At 31.1% G+C, this 19784-nt stretch overlaps 1 protein-coding gene across 2 annotated transcripts in view; it reads left to right on the top strand.

The window, feature by feature from the left end:
* Positions 1–19784, top strand: part of LOC130441256 (LIM/homeobox protein Lhx9) — a 71687-nt gene that overhangs the window by 37956 nt on the left and 13947 nt on the right. For both annotated transcript variants that reach the window (XM_056774845.1, XM_056774844.1), the window contains exon 4: positions 16795–17213. In XM_056774845.1, the coding sequence (XP_056630823.1) occupies positions 16795–17213 (419 nt within the window). The remainder of the gene's footprint in view (positions 1–16794; positions 17214–19784) is intronic.

Below are 19784 nucleotides of genomic sequence, written 5' to 3'. Positions count from 1 at the left end.
GGATTTTTTAATTTTTCCCAAGTAATTAGATTTAAATTTTGACCTTATTTTAACAGGGTTCCTTCATTTATTCTAAATAATAATCAATACATTTATATTTAATTTGATTCTCGATCAAAATATCTTAAAAAATCGTACGCTCTCATATTATTTATAATCTAAGCGACAGCTGTTATTTCCACTCTAGTATCTAGTGAATATTAAATATTACATTATCTGAACAAACTATCTGAATTAATAATCTTTTGGCTGATTTTAAAATGTTGTCACACTAGAAAAAGCATTACGATAATGTAATCGTACATGACACCATAAATTAAATTTTGATGTTGCGATTAGTGGACCGTAACAACAGATTGAGGATAATCTATTTGGGTTATTTGAATTTAAGAAAAAAAAGCTGCAAATTTGGAACGTTTATTCCGTTTTATTTTCGCTATTTATACATATTTATCGTTTCAGATTGTGCCGGTTATTTTATAGAGCATATAAAAATAGGAATTTCTAGTAGGTTCACAAAAGACGTATTCAGATTTAACTTTTTGGTGGGCCCGCCAATATATACATTGGAGGATGCGCTATAAATATATCAACATCTATAATATTCAGATGACTTTATATTTATTCTATATGAATAAATGAATGAATATTTAACGATTTAAAGTGTAATTATCCGCAAACTCTATAATTTAGTTAAACATTCTTAATTAAGTATCTGTGTGTATTTTTCGTGAAGCTGTCATTATGGAAAAGAGTCACAGCTACTCGACAAAATAATTCGGACTTAAATAACCGTAACAAATGAAGCAACAGTATCAGTAGCATAGACCGGAACAAACAGTACGATCTAGCGACTGACATGAATTATTTCCGCTGTGAAGAACTTTCGAACAGTGATACCAAGAAGTAAGTATATAATTGATGAAAATTAAACATTTATATTAAGGTATTTTGTAGCGAAATATGATAATTTCGAAACTTTTAAATTTAAATTTGGCGATTTCAAGGAAAAATTAGGCTATTACGGTAGGCATGACTAGAAGAAAAATGGGGGGCACATCATTTTTCCCACGTTTTGAGACCTCCTGAACACGATTCTGATGGCTTTTCGAATGTCTGTAGTTTATATATATATATATATCTATATATCTGTTTAAGCTACAATTCTTATTTTCGTCTCTCGAGCAATTGCTATGGGTCTGATTTGGTTCAAACTTAGCATACATGGCTTTTTTGGCGGCGGATTGAGGTTATTAGAGTTCGGTTGAAAACAAATGAATATTTCGAGGGGTCGCAGTGCAAATAAAGTGGTTTTTGACCTTTGCTCACCTCTTTAGGTCAAACGAAAAGCGACTGAAAAATGAAATTTCACATTTTTGTTATATTTTCTTATTTTTTGGGCAGAAAAAGTTTGACTAGAGGGTTCGAACTTCGCATGCAAGTAGGGGTGATGTTGAAGAATTGTCTTTCTCAAGTTCAAAGTTTTATTCTTCAGTTCTTCTAGCACAAAACGCCCGAAATCATTTTGATCGTTGTAATTGTTGAACTGCACCGCCTCCTATTTAATGAATAATACGAGTATGATCGTTGCTAGGGTGATTTTTTTTACTTCCTATTTTCGAAATTTCTTATAATTATGACAATTTTTTCTTTGTTGTCAATTGGAATTGAACAAGATGGTTCGAGACCACCGGGTCTATTGAAATTATGAATTTTCATTCGAAAGAGAGATTTTATGGAAAGATTTGTTTGTGTATTAGTTAAATTCTTCATTCGACGAAAAATTCGACTTTCGTGATGGAGCTCTGCTGCTCACGGCTTTTTTCCATTTATGTTCGAAAAATTTTTCTCTCATTATATTTCTGTAAATTAACATTAAAACGAATTTCGTTATGGAAAAAATGTGTTTTTTGCATGAATAACTTGGGGTAATTACTACATTTGAGAAAATTTCCAACATCAAAACGAGTCTAAGATTGTTCATTAGGCTATACTCTTCACTACGTTTTTCGATTTATAATAAATTGAATTTCCGTAGTATCCTTTTTCGCTAATCCAATTATTCTTCAATATTACCGTGACATTCTAATAAAAACCCCTTTTATTAACGAGGTGTCGCTGTAATGAATCCCATTTATTTTCCCATTGAATGAGCCCCGTGTAAGAATCAAACACAAAAAGCCAACACTTAATAACCGTCATTATGTTATTACGTTCACTGCCAAAATGACATTTAATATAGCCGTGGAAGTTAGTGCCACGCCCTATTTTTTATTTTCGCTTAAAGAGCGTGTTTCTCACATGTCTTCAAATACTTCCTTAATCCATTTATAATGAAATAGCCCCAGATTGAGTTCCGAGCGAATAATGAAGTCATTTTGTTGGACGTGAAACATTTATGATACTTTTTGTAAAAACGAAAAAAAAATTAATAAGATCTTAATCTGAGTAATTTTAAATTTCGTATCAAAATTTTATACTTATATATACTGGCTGTCCTTTTTAAAATGGACAATAGATCTCCAAATCAAAGTTTGACTATTGAGAAGTGTTTTAATTATTGAAGTTTACAATAAATATATTTATTTTAATTAAAAAAAATCGATACCTGTTATTATATTTGGCTGTACTATAAAATAAATTGTGTAATAATCAACTTTTTCAATATGATCGTTATTACAACTTTCTCTTTTCTAATTATGGAAGATTGAAAATTGGATGTACCCCTTTTGACCTAAATTAATCGACTGCTATTACACCTAACGGACCTCCGATAATTCTAAAAAAAAAGATCATGCATCTGTTCGTATATGGTAGCAAATTAGATCATTAGTTTTAACTAGAAATTACAGGAAACTCGACGTTTTTTATTAACAAAAACTATTTATTTCGACAAAAGATACAAATACGACAAAAAAAAACAAATACAACGGTAATTCGTAATTAGGCAATAAAAAGAAACGTCATACTAATGACCGTGTTAGTTACCGAGCATATAATTACAAAAAAAATGAATTGTAAGTCACACATTGAATTATGACAAGACTATAAAACAAATGAATTAGGTACCACCGGACGTTATTGTACAATACAAAAAAAAACTGATAATGACAACTCATTTAATTAGACCACAAAAAATTGTGCTATCTAGTAAATTGCCGTATCATAAATATCGTGTTAATTGTACTTTCTTATGAAAAGAACTTAAATATTTTGATTCCTTTAGGGAACGAATTCGTAGCAAGGTGATCTATTCCAATGCCTTTTATACTCTTCTGTACAAGTTTTCAATCTATTTATCTACCTTATCTACAAGGTGTTCAGAGAATTGATGCAAAAAATTTTCTCATACGAGCCGCTCCTGGCCTTCAGAATTATTTATTTCGTCAAAGATACTACATGGACATACGTAATTAAAAATTCGAATATATAATTTAGAAAATATACTTAAATATAAGTAGTGATTTTGCAACTTTAAAGTCCTGTAAATCAGAAATGAGGAGTAGTACGAAAAAAATTTTGTCACAGCAGTATTTCTACGTCATCTACACGCTGCCGAATTTTTTGTATCATGTCTCGAAACACCCTGTATATTGAATTAATTATACAATAATAGTCGGTACTTAACAAGATTTTTTCTTAACATTCATTCTATATTTTTTACGGAAAAAATATGTTTACAAATTGTCAAAGTATTTATGATAATGTTGACAGTTTCCACTTTAAGGTACAATGAAATAATTTATTTTTGTGCCAGTTACATTTTTTATAATATATACAAACAGCCTTAAGCACACTTATGTATAAGATGCCACAGAGATATTGTAGTCTTTACGATGTGTTTTTTTTTAAACAAAGGCGGAGAATAAAAAAAGATTGTAGAAATTTCTCATATTTCAATATTCTGTAAACTAAATATATTTTTAACATTTATAGAGGATTTTTACAATCAGAATATATATAATTTGCTCAATATAACAGAAAATCTTTTGTTAAAATATATTTTTTTTGATATTTACCACATTTTTAACCTTTATTAATCGCCGTCTATGTTTATAACTCTTCTAGATGACTGCGGGATACGGACAAGAAGGTCGCTTGACCTGTCACTGAGAATAGCTCCCGATTATTCAACTTATTTTATGGTCATGACAACTTATTATGACTCAATAAATATTTGAAAAATTTTATCTCCTTATTCATGGTATATACAACGCGAGAATTCTTATACTTTGTGTTATGTTAAGTCACAGTTAAGACCGCATCGGTGTCTGGCAATATTTAATATTAGAATTCATGGTGTTTGAAAATTTGATAAATATATGGTATATAAAAAAACTAATTGTAATAGCTTGGCATTATAAAACTTGTAAGTTCAACATTACACATTTAATACTGAGTTTAGGGGCGTCTAAAGCAATTTACAACCATTAGCAGAAATTAAAATACGGGTGAACCAAACTACATAAGGTGTAGATACTAGTGATATGCAGAAGAATTACAATAAAACAATTAGGTCAAGAAATAAGAGGATCAATAATATATGACGTTTAAAATTTTACGTGATTCAATACAATAATTCAAAAAGTCTATGAATAAAAATTACCTCATTGAACCATTATGTGTTAAAAGCACTTAAGATTTTGGGCGGATGTAATTTGGGCGCTAAAGGATTAATATACTTTTTACAACATGTAAACTAGGTGCCAAGACCGAAGGGTCATTTTAATCCTTTGGGCGCTAACCGACTGAAATACATGATTTATAAAATACAGTTATTTATTAAATCACCGACCTTTATAATAAGATATATTTTTGTATTTTTAAATTTTACTATAAGAGAAATGACCTATTATCACTTAAAGTCTGAAAAAAATTACCGTTGAGGGGGCTACTTTGCACTTTTTTTAAATGAAAAATCTGCTGTTAATAAAGTTTCCTCACAACATTTTTGTAACACTCTTCAGAATAAAGTAAATTTTATATTTCTTTATATTTTTATTTAGTACTTAAGTACATATTACATAAAAAAAAAGAGATTTACATAACCTAACCTAACCTACTTAAAAATCTATCAACTTTCCCTTGGGTTATTTTATAACTCGACCTACCTGCACTTCTTCGCGCCAAAAATACATGTCGGATTATTTACCCTTCTTGGTCAGACAGGTAAAGAAGTATGGTTAGCGCCCAAATTACAACCGCCAAAGATTTTCCCAAATTTATTCCATTTATATAGTTACGTGGTTTGGTTTTATGATGAGGATAATTTACAGTTTTATGGCAAATATTTTAAGCTTTTAAATTTAAAGTCTTCAAAATTAATTGAGTAAAAAAGGACAATACACTATTTAATAAAAGCCGCATATACATAAATAGCGCAAATATAAATATTCCTACGATTTATATCTATATATATATACATAGTATATATTACGAACGTCTACATATGTACGCACTAAAAACTTGGATTCTCAGCCAAGCATATGATAACCATGTGAATATATATATGAAGAATGATCTTTGATTAAAATCTTTTTAAACATTTGCATAATTTTCGAGACGGGTACAAACAAGGATGCGCATTCTTCCATAAAAATATGTTTATTTGTTTAATGCTTCAAAACGGTAAATAAGAACCACTGCATTTTAATTATCATAAAAGATCAAATTTTTGATAGAGTTCGAACGAAATTTCATCTAATAAATCGTAGTACAAGTTTAATTGACTATATAAAAAGTGCATAAATTATGATCTACAATATTTTCCACAATAATTTCTGAATATTAATAGTGAAATTTGTATTCTGAAAACGCCGGCCCCATTCTGCAGGGGGCCCACACAATACAGAAGTCTTGGACGTGATGATATTCAACATAAATGAAGAATATTATGTTATGTTGCGCTTAGGGCTTTATCTTTAAAATCTAACATGAGCGTAGATATAAGTGGGCACATGAATGAATAGATACATTTAATTCGAATTTTGGAATGAGTTCAAGCAAATTTAACGCTGACAATCCATTCAAATGTAAGAGTATATCTCGTGAATATTGAAGCAAAAATAAAGTTTTGGGAAGCAATAGATTTTCTCAAGATTAAATTCTAATATAGGTACAAAAGCTGAACAAAATGATGTGAAAATGGAAAATAGTTTTTTCATCAGACTCGATTTTTTGAACTTTTAGATTCAGCTTGCCTTAATTGTCGCAAGTGAAATATATCTTAAATAATGAGACTATATTGGTAATAAAAAATATTTATATAGGGTAATGTTGGATCTAAGGGACATATTTAAGGATAAGGTTGACAAATAATTATTAATTTAGACCGTTAATTATTTCTATATTCGAGTATTCTATCAACAAGTTTAATATTATTCTCTGTCTTGTATTGTTTTATCTTTGATTTATTTATAATTTGAATCCTCGATAAAACTTTCTATAGACGGTAATGAAATTCACCCAAACATATTTGTGTAATGAGACGTCCTACTTTGAAGAACCAATTTATCTACCCACGATATAGTTTTAAATTAGAGAAAAACTGTATGACTCTTTTTAATGAAGCCATTTCAAAATGATGTCACATCGTATACAAAATAAACTACTAGAAGCATGAATATAAAATACCATCATTAACAAAAATATTATAATATGTATTTAATATTTTCTACAATTTTGTACGCAAAGGCTACAAAATATTTATACTTGAACAAAAACAGCTTCGAAAAATGTCATTTAGATTCGGTTAGATTTAGCCGAAATGTTAGAAATTATTTCCATAAGAAAAAACAATATTTTCATTGAAATTAGTAAATAAAATTTCGATATAATTGATAGGTTTAGATATCAATTTGCTACTGTATGTTGGTTATGTTTTATATATTTTGTAAAAATTTTTAATGCAAGAAAAAATGTTTGGAAGAATCACTCTGTATAGGCAAACAAATACCTATAAATCGTACTCGAAGGAAAAGAATAAATTTCAAAATATAATCGTTGATTTGTATTTCTTGATATTCTTTTATCCTCCATTGTATTCATGTCCGTTAATAGAAGAATAAGAAACAAAAGAATCAATCGGTATATTCTTCTTCTATTTGCAGTACATTCAAATGTCCCGTCGTCGTTTGTGCGAATGGCCGATGAAGCCGCTTTCGGGGCAGTTGGGCGTCGTACAGTTGCATCTTTCTAGCCGGCGTTTGAACAATGGTCCATTGTATACCGCAAATTTCCAATCTGCATAATCAACCGAACGAGTTGTCCTTTGCCTTCTGTGCGAACAAAACCGCCAGAAATTTATTTAGAAACATACAAAATAATACACAAAGGAATTTTATTACGAAACTATTTTTTTACACATTTTTGTTTTTCGTTTAGAGGTAACACATGTAATTAGCGTACAGGAAACGTTCGAGCAACTTAAAATAAACGACAAAAAACGTCCATCAGCATGGACGATGTCAAAACTACGAAAATAACTCATCGTCGTCAACCCGGTGTTATTTTTCAAAGTTGATGTCGGCTAAAGCGGCGGTTTCATCAATGATGAACGCCCTAAAGTAACAGATCTTTACGTTCTGAGATATTCTATTACATCCCACAAGTCTGTCATCGGTGTGCTAATCATCTACTAGATGTCTTTCATTGTATTTAATAGGAAGTACGACATTTTTTATAAGACCGTTTTTTAGATCACTAAAAATTATATTTATGATTTATAATTAGAAATATATCAATTATTTTGCCATTATTTTGTATTCATCATTTATATTATATCTTAATTTGAACGATGTGTTGAATTTTCTATAGAATTATAGGGTTGTGTACGTGTGTGGTATTCACGTAACGCCATTTAGTAGTATTTTAACAAGTTGTAATGTTACACAATTCTTGCAGTTATGGCGCCGGCCAATACAAGCAAAAACTGGTCAATTGGCTGCGTTAAATAATTGTTACTTTTCTCTAATACTCACTTATGCGTGAAAGAAAAAAACAATAAATTTCTGGAAACTAGACAATTTATTGTAATCCTCACTTGTCGGGTATTACTTCTTTTTTTCATAATTTAAAAGCTTGTATAATGTACGTTTCAGTTTTGTTTTATGTAGAAGCAGGTGGTTAGTCAAAATGACTTTCACATCTCAAAATATCGTTATCAAAAGTTGTTTGATTAAAATAACTCAAATATTTAAATACATATAGTAAATGGAAGCTACGTAGAAAAATCCTCCTTGCTTTTATTTGGAAACCGTCCAAAATAAATAAAAAAAATTAAACAAGTAATGGAGGTTGCTAGAATCAATTCTACGAACCTCAAAACACTACCAACTACCCGATCATAATTTTACTTGAGAAAAAAGACACCAGTAAAACTACAAGAATTTTTATGATATTTCTGTTGGTGCCTTCAGATATTTTTATTACGGATCATCTTTCAGATCGTATCTGAAATCTTCTGTCCACTACCAAGTTTCACACAATAACTTGTCCGACTATATTTGTCATATCGTAAGATTTCAGTATGGGATTTTTAATTTTCACATTAAATGATATTAATTGACCATCAAGTAAATTACCGGACATAAAGATTCACTAAAAGATCAAAATATTTATGGCTGTGTTGATCGTTCAATTTGAATAATGTTTACGAATTCATCAATTAAAATTATTATTTTATGTATGTTATCAAGTTTTGAAAATCTATGTTGGAAATACAGGAAAAAACTATCATTCGAACTTAATAAAAGTCGCGTTCAAACATTTAGTTGCATGCTCTCCTGAAGACCTGACAAGAATAATTATACAAATTTATGAAATTATCATATTGCTTTGGTCCTTGACAGGTCGACAACATTTTGATTCAATTAATCATTCAAAATGAGTTTATTTTCTGCATCATTGTAATGAGTATTTCCTCTTTTTCCCTTTCCTCTTTTCCTTCTTGTTCCTTTTCATTTCTTTCATACTCTAATCTATCGTTCGTGTCGTTCAACTCAAATTCCAGTCTCCCTCTCTTCGATTTATCGCTTGGCTTCTTTTTGTTCCTTCTTAATGCATTTTATTTCCTGCACCATTCCATTATTTCTTCCTCTCCTCGTTCCTCTTTTCCTTCTTGTTCCTTTTCATTTCTTTCATACTCTAATCTATCGTTGGTGTCGTTCAACTCAAATTCCAGTCTCCCTCTCTTCGATTTATCGCTTGGCTTCTTTTTGTTCCTTCTTAATGCATTTTATTTCCTGCACCATTCCATTATTTCTTCCTCTCCTCGTTCCTCTTTTCCTTCTTGTTCCTTTTCATTTCTTTCATACTCTAATCTATCGTTCGTGTCGTTTAACTCAAATTCCAGTCTCCCTCTCTTCGATTTATCGCTTGGCTTCTTTTTGTTCCTTCTTAATGCATTTTATTTCCTGCACCATTCCATTATTTCTTCCTCTCCTCGTTCCTCTTTTCCTTCTTGTTCCTTTTCATTTCTTTCATACTCTAATCTATCGTTCGTGTCGTTCAACTCAAATTCCAGTCTCTCTCTCTTCGATTTATCGCTTGGTTTTACCTCACTCAAGAGTGAGCTACGTTTTTATTTGATATTAGACTAAAAAACCATCTTGGAATTTGCAATTAACTCCATAGAGTACACAAGAATAAGGGAATAACTATAGGGGATAATTTAGTTGAAATATTTTTTTGTCTGAATTCAGAACGAAGTCACAGTATAAAATGATTTTCGATTGATATTTTTCACTAGCAATATTTATTTTCATTATAAATAGTAAAGAACTTTTTTCAGCTTTTGTTGATCAATGAGAACTCGAATCTACGATTATCTATCTAAATTACCGATTCAAAAAAAAAATTTGAATAATGATGAAATAAGTGGACAGATACTTTCGAAATATCCTAATTAGACTTCCATTGTTAGCGTTTCTTCATTTAATTGAAGGAATTGAATTATGAAAATTCCAAAATGTGAAAATTGTGAACCTTGACCAATTTCCACATTAATATAACCAATTATTAATTTTATTATATATGAAAATATGGAAACGTATAATAAATATACGTACGAGGCATGACAAAAAATAAAGAAGATTTATGTTTGTCAGTATTTTTTGAGAAAGAAAGAGAGAGAGAGGTAAATAGCCCTCAAATCCAGGCCAGCCCTGTTATAAACAACGGCAGTAAATAATCGAGGAAACCGTGAAAGAACAAAAGAGAATCGTGTCCCTCGAATGCGATGCACAAACAAAAACCAGTCGCCATTCCAATTGCACCAATCAAATTCCAACCGAGTTTTTTGCAAAAAAAATTATAAATGCTCTTCGACCATCTTTGATACCGAGAAGAATGTCGTCCGAAAACAATTTCGTTATTTCCTTATTGGCTACTCTTCTAAGAACAAAAAACTTTCGTAAATGAAATTATTTGATATTTAAATTTACTTGAAATTTGTTTTATAAATCTTATTATATAACTGATTTTCTTATATAACATCATGCTGGTGCGATCACGACAAATTATTTTCTATTTAAAAAAATAATAATTCATGAAACATGAAATGCTATTTTAATAAGCAAGTTACTTCATTGCTTCAGTTATTTCCATAACCGATCTCCAATTAGATCGATTTGTCAATATCTGCAACTTTTTCTTTGTTCATTTAATTAAATTTTCAATAATTGCCGTTATCAAAACAATTAAACAATTTAATAAAAATATATGAATGTATAAACAGAGGGTTAATCATTATCTAGATTTCCACTATTATGTATCTTGTAAATTTAAATATGTGATTGGTCGAGTAGTAACAATTCAAATTTTTATTTTCGCCCACGTTTTTATCCAAGAAGAGTATCCTTAGCCACAATAAAGATATGAAGATATCGTTGTAAGTTGATATCAAAACAAATTGTAGGTGCAGTGCAGAGCTGCCAACATATCTCGACTATCTGATGACAGCCTCAAATGAGATAAAACTTTATTATTTGAATACAACCGACTAAAAACTCATTCATCATCGTTTTCAAAACTGTCATTCGTTGCGTGTTTGTAACTTGTCCATAAGTACTTTTTAGTTTATGGTTAATGATCGAAGTAAAGAAAATATTTTAATGTCTAAGTTTGAACTAGAAAAACCGTAGAAACATACTGATATTATTGTTGATCATTCATTTTGAAATACTTGATAAAACACCAAACCATAATTTATTTTTAAAGAATTCTACGGAATATAAATATTAGAGTACCAATTATTAGAGCACACGTAATCATATTATCAGATTATTAAGGTTCCTCGTTTAATAATATTCATAGTTAGTACCTTGATGATTATTATTATGATCCTTATAACGTAAATATCTATCAGGGTATAATAACTGTTAATCATACATTCTCAAAAAAAAAAGAGCATAAATATGTAAATTTATTCAAACGTTCAGTTTATAGTTTGGTTGATTTACATTTCACTTCTTCCTTTGAAACTAAAAATACTGTTTACTGAACGTTATGTTAGCGAAAAATTTAACCCGTTAATATTGCTCCACCAAAAGCCCCGAACGAAAACTAGAAATGAAAGAATAATACAAAAGTATATATAGAAAAGTATAAAAGGCGGTGTAAAAAACAAACCCATAGTTATTATTGTGTATTCAATCGACGGGGGGCATCCGTGCCCCCTGCGGTCCTCCCTCCGGCACGCACAATGCCCTCATTGAATAACATCGTAACGTGCGGATAGATTATCCGACCCCGAAATGCAGATTGTAGCGGAATGCTTTGAAAAGTTCACAGTGGTAAGTCTTGCGGTTCGACTGTTTGAAAATGGGGCGTTAAAAGGTCTTCTCGGGTTTCCTTTATTCCGGAAATGATTCGAAACTTCAGAAACTATCAAAGAATAGAACATATATAGATATTTACCATACGTATACAAATTTATTAATTTCACATAACTTTACATTTCATTTAACACAATTGTTTAAATGGTAGTCGAAACGTTTAGGTCTAAGCATATTTTTAAATAAAATTCTAGTAAATTCACTTCCTAAGTTCTTCTTCTTACGTTAGGACTAGGTCTTGTATTTTCATCAATGGTTTGCCAGGAGTAGCTGGGATGCTGAGCACCAGCTTTCATACCACCTTATAGGTGGTCGTCCAGGAGGTCGAGTTGTGTCTGGTTTCTTTTCCTTTGCAATTTTTGCTAACCGTTCATTTGGCATTCTGTCACATGGTCTCTCCATTCTCTTCAGCGGCTCCTTGCCCATCTTACTACATCCTGAATATCGCACATGTCCCTTATTTCTTCATTTTTTTTTTTCGATCGAATAACGCATGTCTTGTTATTGCTTCATAAGTTGTTGTTTTTTTAATTTACGTAGAAAACTCACATAGATATTATTCACATCTTTTCATTAACGGAAAGGTAATCATTCAACATGTTTATCTGATAGTTGAGTCTATTTGTTTCTGTATCTTTTCTCTTTTCTTACGAGGATGGTCCCAGAAGTACCCGGCCTGACCTAGAAATGGCGATAGTTGCTTGAAAAATACCGATGTATTAAAAAGTACACAATCTAAACAGCATATGTTTCAAGTTTGAAGAAACCACGTTGTTTAGTATTTGTTTGGCAATCATCAATACTGAACGTTTCCAGTGAATTTGTGAACATGGACAAAATTGGTCATCGTTATGTGATACAATACTTTAATTTGAAAGGTCTTATCCCAACCAATATACAAACCGAACTAGATTTGACTCTGGGTAAGACTGCTCCTTCGTTATCAATAGTAGACCCGCGAAGACCGAAATTGCAAACGAATGAGGTGATGACAGAAATGTTGAACAAAGCGGAACTGGATGATCATTGACTGAAAGTGCGCGAACAAGCAGACCTAGTAAGCATTTCAAAACATATGGTACATCGCATATTAACTGAAAATTTGGACATGAAAAAGTTGGGTGTCGCGTTTCCTTAAAAATGGAACAAGAACAACGTTGTGAAGATGTTTCCATCGAATGTTTTGGTAATGTGTCACAGAGTGGGTCCATCGCTTCACACCCGAAACAAAATAACAATCAAAACAATGGAATGAAAAGGGAGAAGCAACTCCAAAGAAGGCACCCTACCTCATGCACCCTATTTACCAGATTTAGTCCCCTTGGATTATTTTCTGTTCCCAGACTTGAAAAAATGAATGAATGAAGAGTTGATGTCGGCAGTTAATTGCTATTTTGAGACGATGCTTATTATAAAAACGTGTATCGAACTTATTAAACATCGCTGGGAAGATTGTATGGTGATAAAAAGGGATTACGTTGAAAAATAAATATTTTTTTCCAAAATTTCTGCATTAGAGATGTTGCTTAAAATTTTTGTAATTCATCCTAGAAGTAAGTGGTCTTCTCAAGCGTGAAATAGAGATAAAAGGGTATAGCCAACAAATCGTGTTTTACCTACTACAAAGTTACATATAATTTTTATCTGGAATATAACTTCCCATATATACAAGATAACAATCATCTGAACAAAAACAAAGCCAAAAAGGAAACAATAAATACTAAAATGTACCCGCTCACTTATTCTAGTAGTTAATTCTTAAGCTTATGAATGTGCAACAAGATCGAATTGCCCCATAAATCAAGTACATGATAAGTTGTCATGTAACATAAGAGGGAAACCCGTAAAACATATTATTATACTTATAAACATAAACGCGGACAAGGAAAATACACCCTACTGTGTTTTGACAATGGGGTTACAATAACATTCTCATAGCAATACATACATTAGTATGTCAAACTTAATCTCGGTTACCCTATTTGTACGAACTCAGTCAGTGTAAAAAGTGGGCCTTTTCAATAAACTGTTCGGAGGACCAGAAGTTTCTGTGTTGGATTTGATTTACCTTCAGCAGGACCGTCTCAGCAATTCCATTCTTCTTTTATTACAATTTATAGGACTAGGTCCGCAAGTTGAACAGTAAAATAAAGTTGAAATTTCCCGACGTTTCGATATCCACTTTGAAGCCATTATCAAGGAAAGTAGAGAGGTTATTCATTCATTTTTCTAAGAATTTAATTGTATTACGCTACCTACTCCACCTTTCGACTGATTTTGAGATTAAAATCTACCTACTCCTGGGAATTAAACTGAAAAAACCTCTAAAATTAAAGATAAAAGAATATTTTCATCATCGGGACACCGTAAACACTAGATGCTATCATTTCTAGTATCTGAAGTATGTGGAGTTTGTCTTCTCGACAAATTCCCGAAGAATAGTTATTATTATTGATACTGGTGATATTAGAAGAGGGTGAGATGGCATAAGAAAGGCGTGCCATTTTATCTTACTGATAGTATCAATGTTTATTTCATTATATTCGCTTTCGACTGATATCATTAAATCCTAACAATCATATTTCATCTTAAAACAATTATAATTTCGCGAGACGGTCCTGGTTTTCAATGACGTGAAGTCTGTTGAACGTCGTTCATATCGAGGTTTATAAAACGAAGTGTGGGTTAGTATTTCATTCACAAAATAGTTGCAATATGTATGCATGTTTACACGTGAATGATCTGGGAGATTAAAGATTATGAGTTTAATTCAGAGAAAAGTCACTGCGGTTTTATGAAGGTTGACTAAGTAGGTAGGCATTCAGTCGAATTATATGCTATTGTAACCTTTTTAGGGTCATCGAGGTTATGTATTATGTATATCATAATATGTAGATTTTTTTATATGTTGGGAATATTATTTTCTAAAAAGTATTATGATACGTGAAATATTTAATAATATCTTACTTAAAATCTCAAAAAAAAAATGTTGAAGATCATACAGAAAATTTAAAAACGATAGCTGTCGAATAAAAGATGAGGGAAGACAATTTGATTTTCAATATTATTGAACAATGAGTAATTACCATAAAGTTGTAGAGAAAACTTTAATGTATATTTCTGTGAAGTTATTCGACGAAAACGAATGAGGTGGAAGAGTTTACGTACATTAGATACTTTAACCAAGTTTGTTACTTTAAATTAAGATAACATTACGTTCCTTTCCATTTTCAGTAATCAAATTCTCATCGGCAAAACAACTTTTCTCTATTTGTGTTAAAAAAATTCAAAATTCGAAAAAAAAAAAATAATCGACACAACAATAATTTGACTTAAACTTTATATTGTGGAGAATCGGGAACATAAAATCTTCAAAATGAGTATCTATAAATATAATTCCATCTGTTAACGCTGCTAATTACTTGCCCACGGTATTTTCAATTCTCGCACATAACGTAAACAAAACACGATAGTTCGTCGAAAGACAAAGTGTTTCTCTACAAGCAACTGCCGTTGAAATATTCACAACATACCTACAGAGGAGTTTTCTAATACCAAATATAAAGGCATAAGAGCTAAATAACGAAAAAAGTAATTAAATATCCATTTCGTATTTCGACAAACTATAATTTCATACTGCAAATGTGGATAAGATAATAATAAAGATCATTAAATTCAGTCATGTTCTTTCGACATTTTTATATCATCAATTTTAATTATTTGATTAATAACTAGTATTCTAAATAGTGTCTGTTCGATCTGCTTTTTTCCGTTCTTTTATTTTATTAAAAAATTTCTTGATAAAATAAACTTGATCAGATTCTAACCACGTCACTAATATCTTCATTACTTTATACTTTCTTGTAGGTACTTCTAAGTTTAATAATATATTCATATTACTATGAGACGTAGCCAGTGGCATATTTATTAAGAGCATTCACTGTTAAATCTTCCCGAGAATCGAAGAACTGGATAAAAATTCAAAATTTACGTAGTGCTCGCGTGAATTCATTACCATTAAATCATGTAGGTACGTCCTATTGGCACTCTTTTTCTTATTCCTTCGTTATATATACGAGATAATTTATTTTCAGTAGCGGTACCAAACGGGATTTTTAAGGGTTGTAAGTCAGCTTTCAAAAATTCACTTACAAAATAGCCAAAACTGGCATTGGATAATATAATAAGACGTAGAATTTATTCTGATAATTGGTCACTATTATCATAATATCTATTTTCAAAGTGTTAATGATCTTGTTGTAAAAAATATTGCTTCGATACTTCTCCACCTATGTATCACTCTTGTTTTATTTTCGGTGACATTCCTATAAAGACATTTCCCAAAGAATTCGCTGCGAATTTTTATTGACACATTCGTTCGAAATGAATAAGTAAATATTCCGAATTTGCATTAAGAATCCCATAATTTTTCGAGTTAAAAACGTCTCTGTAGGCGACCAGTCAATCCGAATAACGTTTCCTATCGAGCGCGGAGGTGAAACGACACTTTAGACGCGAGTAGAGCCAAGTCACATCTAATAATTTATACTTTATGAATATAGAAAAGCGGTTTATAGCAAAATTATTCTTTTATGTATACGTGATACAGCCGTAAATTTCATAAAATGATAGGTAGTTGAACGGGACGGGACACCATATAAAACCAAAGCGAATATCTTAATAAAACACAATATGAAACTTTTAAATGTGAATTTTCTATCGCATTTGTTTCATATGAAATAATATGTTTTTCCAGTCATTTGTACATATATATCTGCTTAGCTATTGAAGAATTGAATATAAACCTTTCGGTTACTGTGATCAAAACCTTTGAAATCTAGATAAAATAATTTTAATGAACATTACAACAATTAGAACAATTTACATGAATGATTGATGACAACAGTATTTTTGTTAAATGATAGAATTCAAAGTTTTGTCGTATATTTTTTAATTGCAGATTGTTTAGCATGAAGAGTTGTGCTCGGTGTCACGTGACTATTCTATCCAGCGAACTGGTGATGCGTGCAAAAGAATTCGTCTTCCACGTCCATTGTTTTTCTTGTGAAATGTGTAACGCCATCTTGACAAAAGGTGATCAGTTCGGTATGAGAAACGGTTCAGTGTTGTGCCGCGTCCATTTCGAATTGTCGATGCCTACCGGTGGCGGCATCTACCACCCCCATTATCCGCCTCCATTTCCCAGTCCCGATTTCAATTCACACCCGCCACATCCCTCACTACCTCCACAACAGACTTCTGTAGATACGATCGGTAAAGTTCCTCCCTTCTTTAACGGTACGCCGACGACGCCGAGACAGAAGGGACGACCACGGAAAAGAAAACCCAAGGACTTGGAAGGGATGACCGCAAATCTGGGTAAGACAAATTATTGTTGTGGTTTTCGGGGCTTAGGGATCTCTAACCATCGATTACTGAACTAAACTTTTACTTTATATACAGAGTGTTGAATTACTACGAAGTTTTAGACGAAAAAAAAAATTAAATATGACTGAATGTATTTTTAGTAGAAAATGTGTATTTTGTGTTAGATCCAGTAAAAGGTGTTTTTGTCTACCCAAGGTAATATTTATGTTTAATTAAAATATAATTATAGATCTGTCCGAATTCTTAATTAAAAGCTTCCTAAAATAATAATTATTTATTAATATGAAATGAGTTGTCGTCGTTTGGAAGATAGTAAAAAAAATGAAAATTTTATAATATAATGCAAACTAGTATCACAAAGTTGCGGAAGCGAACTAACCGTTCTCATATAAATACATCAACTCATTTACCGTATGCGGATAGGATAAATGAGTTAAGTTATCGTATTAATAAACTTAATCAGTTCCCACAACATCCGTACTCTACCTAATTGCGTATAACACTCTGATTCTCGATAAGTATCTTTGGTTTTATTATCATTGAATTTCATCTGTTTAGTCACCCTTGAAACGCCACGCGTTGTGGGAAAATTCGAACCAGAAACCCTTTTTTTTTCTTTTAATATCCCCCATAAAAGTACCATTCAAACTCTTGTCCGTTCTTGGAGTGTATTATTAACTCACCGGGCTATTATCATCAGACTATTGACGTTGTAAAATTTCGGGATTACATTCATCTTTAGGCCAGGTCACAATTCAAACCCTCCTAGAATATTTTAAAATTTTATAAAAATTTGAACGAAATTACGTGATGTTTCCATCTGTTGTTGTTGAATTTAACTTGCTTCTAGACATATTTTCAAATATACAATTGATATATTTCACGGTGAACTTGAATCTAAACTATTTTTTTTTAGAGATGATTTCTCCATTCAAATCATCTATAAAGTGGTCGATAATCATTATTATTTGTTATATTTAATACCTGGCCTATTTTTATAGACCTTTCTTATTGCATAACGTTCTTGTTGGAAACTTTTGAAGATTTTTACGAGGTACGAACTTGTAAAAAATAAAAACAGTATTCAGATAAAACCTACAAATTTATAATGCCGACGAATTATATATTCGAGTTGTAAAAACTCTTCTCACATCCATTAAATTATTGTAACAAATCGTTATATAGAAAATTCCACAATAAGTATAGAAACTTCTATAGTTATATTGGCCACTACAAAATTTTGAAAGTGTTAATAATGATATTTAAGCTTTTATACAGTCATTTATTTTCTTAGTTCTGAGTTTACAGATCACCCTGTACGAGGGCTGCTACTTATGTTATAAGATATGGCAACACTGATGTGAATATGTCATATGTCACATTGCCATCATAAAGTTTGACATTTATAATGGTGAACGTACATAGAACGTGTGCTATTTGAGTTATTTACAGAAAATGGAATTAAATAGGAAACATTTTCGTGATGATTTTCTATGACTTTCGAGATAGATTAAACCAACAACAGTGTGTCGAACAACTCGCTTGATGGTTCATCCGCCGTACACCCAATGATTTTTTCTTATTTCCGAATAAATTGTGTGTTCAACGTTTTTCTACTCCTGAAAAAGCGGTTGATAAGTTCAAATCAAAATTGATTCAAACGCATACAAAATTGTATCGAAATTAATGGAGAATATTTTGAAAAACAATTAAGTGACATCCTATTATGAATATTTGTTTTTATTTTTCTATCTCAAAACTTAAATAGCAACCCTCGTATTATCGATATTCTAGTATGAAAGTTGGCAAACGTTAAATTACCGAAGGATTCTAAAACAAGTACTGGATGCCTTAAAAGGAAATCAACGACTTTAGGACGAATGCTAAAAAATTATTAACAGATGTAAATTTCTCTTTTTTTTTCGTATTTTAAACAACGACGTCAAGTTTGTTTTTACCCTTTTTGCGTAATATGTAAAAATGGCAAGTTTTTCGAATAGAGATATTATACAAGTGGCATATGTTTAGTTAAAAGACGTTAAAATAACTCACTTTTAATAATGATCTTCTATCACTAATCACAATATAGAAAAAATTGTATTAATATGATTTCTCTCTAAATTTTCCTAATCAAGAAATAAATTTCCCAATTAACAAAATAGTTTTTTATACATTCCCGACTGTATCCATAATACGAAATATTCTCTTCGAATCCCCAGCTTATGACAATTATCCTTAAAAGCGAATCAAATAATCCCATTCGTAACGTAGCAAGCTATAACGGCAGAATACTCCCTGTAGCACTATCAGCCGGCTTAGCGAAAGCGGATTTAGGCGCCCTCTAGCGGACGGACGCAATCCACTGTCATGCGGCACAATTAATTCGCCGTCAATCCGATTTCGAACTTGTTCAAACTGTTAAGCCGTGTTTATGTCACTGTACCATGCACTGTACTATTTTTAATTAGTCGTTTCATCTTTATTTTGAAAACATATTGTATAAAATCTCAAAAAATTGGTTTCTATAAAGAAAATAGAAACTTTTAGATCCACAAACTTATT

The sequence above is a fragment of the Diorhabda sublineata genome, chromosome 3, assembly GCF_026230105.1.
Source record: "Diorhabda sublineata isolate icDioSubl1.1 chromosome 3, icDioSubl1.1, whole genome shotgun sequence".
Taxonomy (NCBI): Eukaryota; Metazoa; Arthropoda; class Insecta; order Coleoptera; family Chrysomelidae; genus Diorhabda; species Diorhabda sublineata.
The sequence above is the reverse complement of the archived record's forward strand: the minus strand, read 5'-3'. Positions and strand labels throughout refer to the sequence as shown.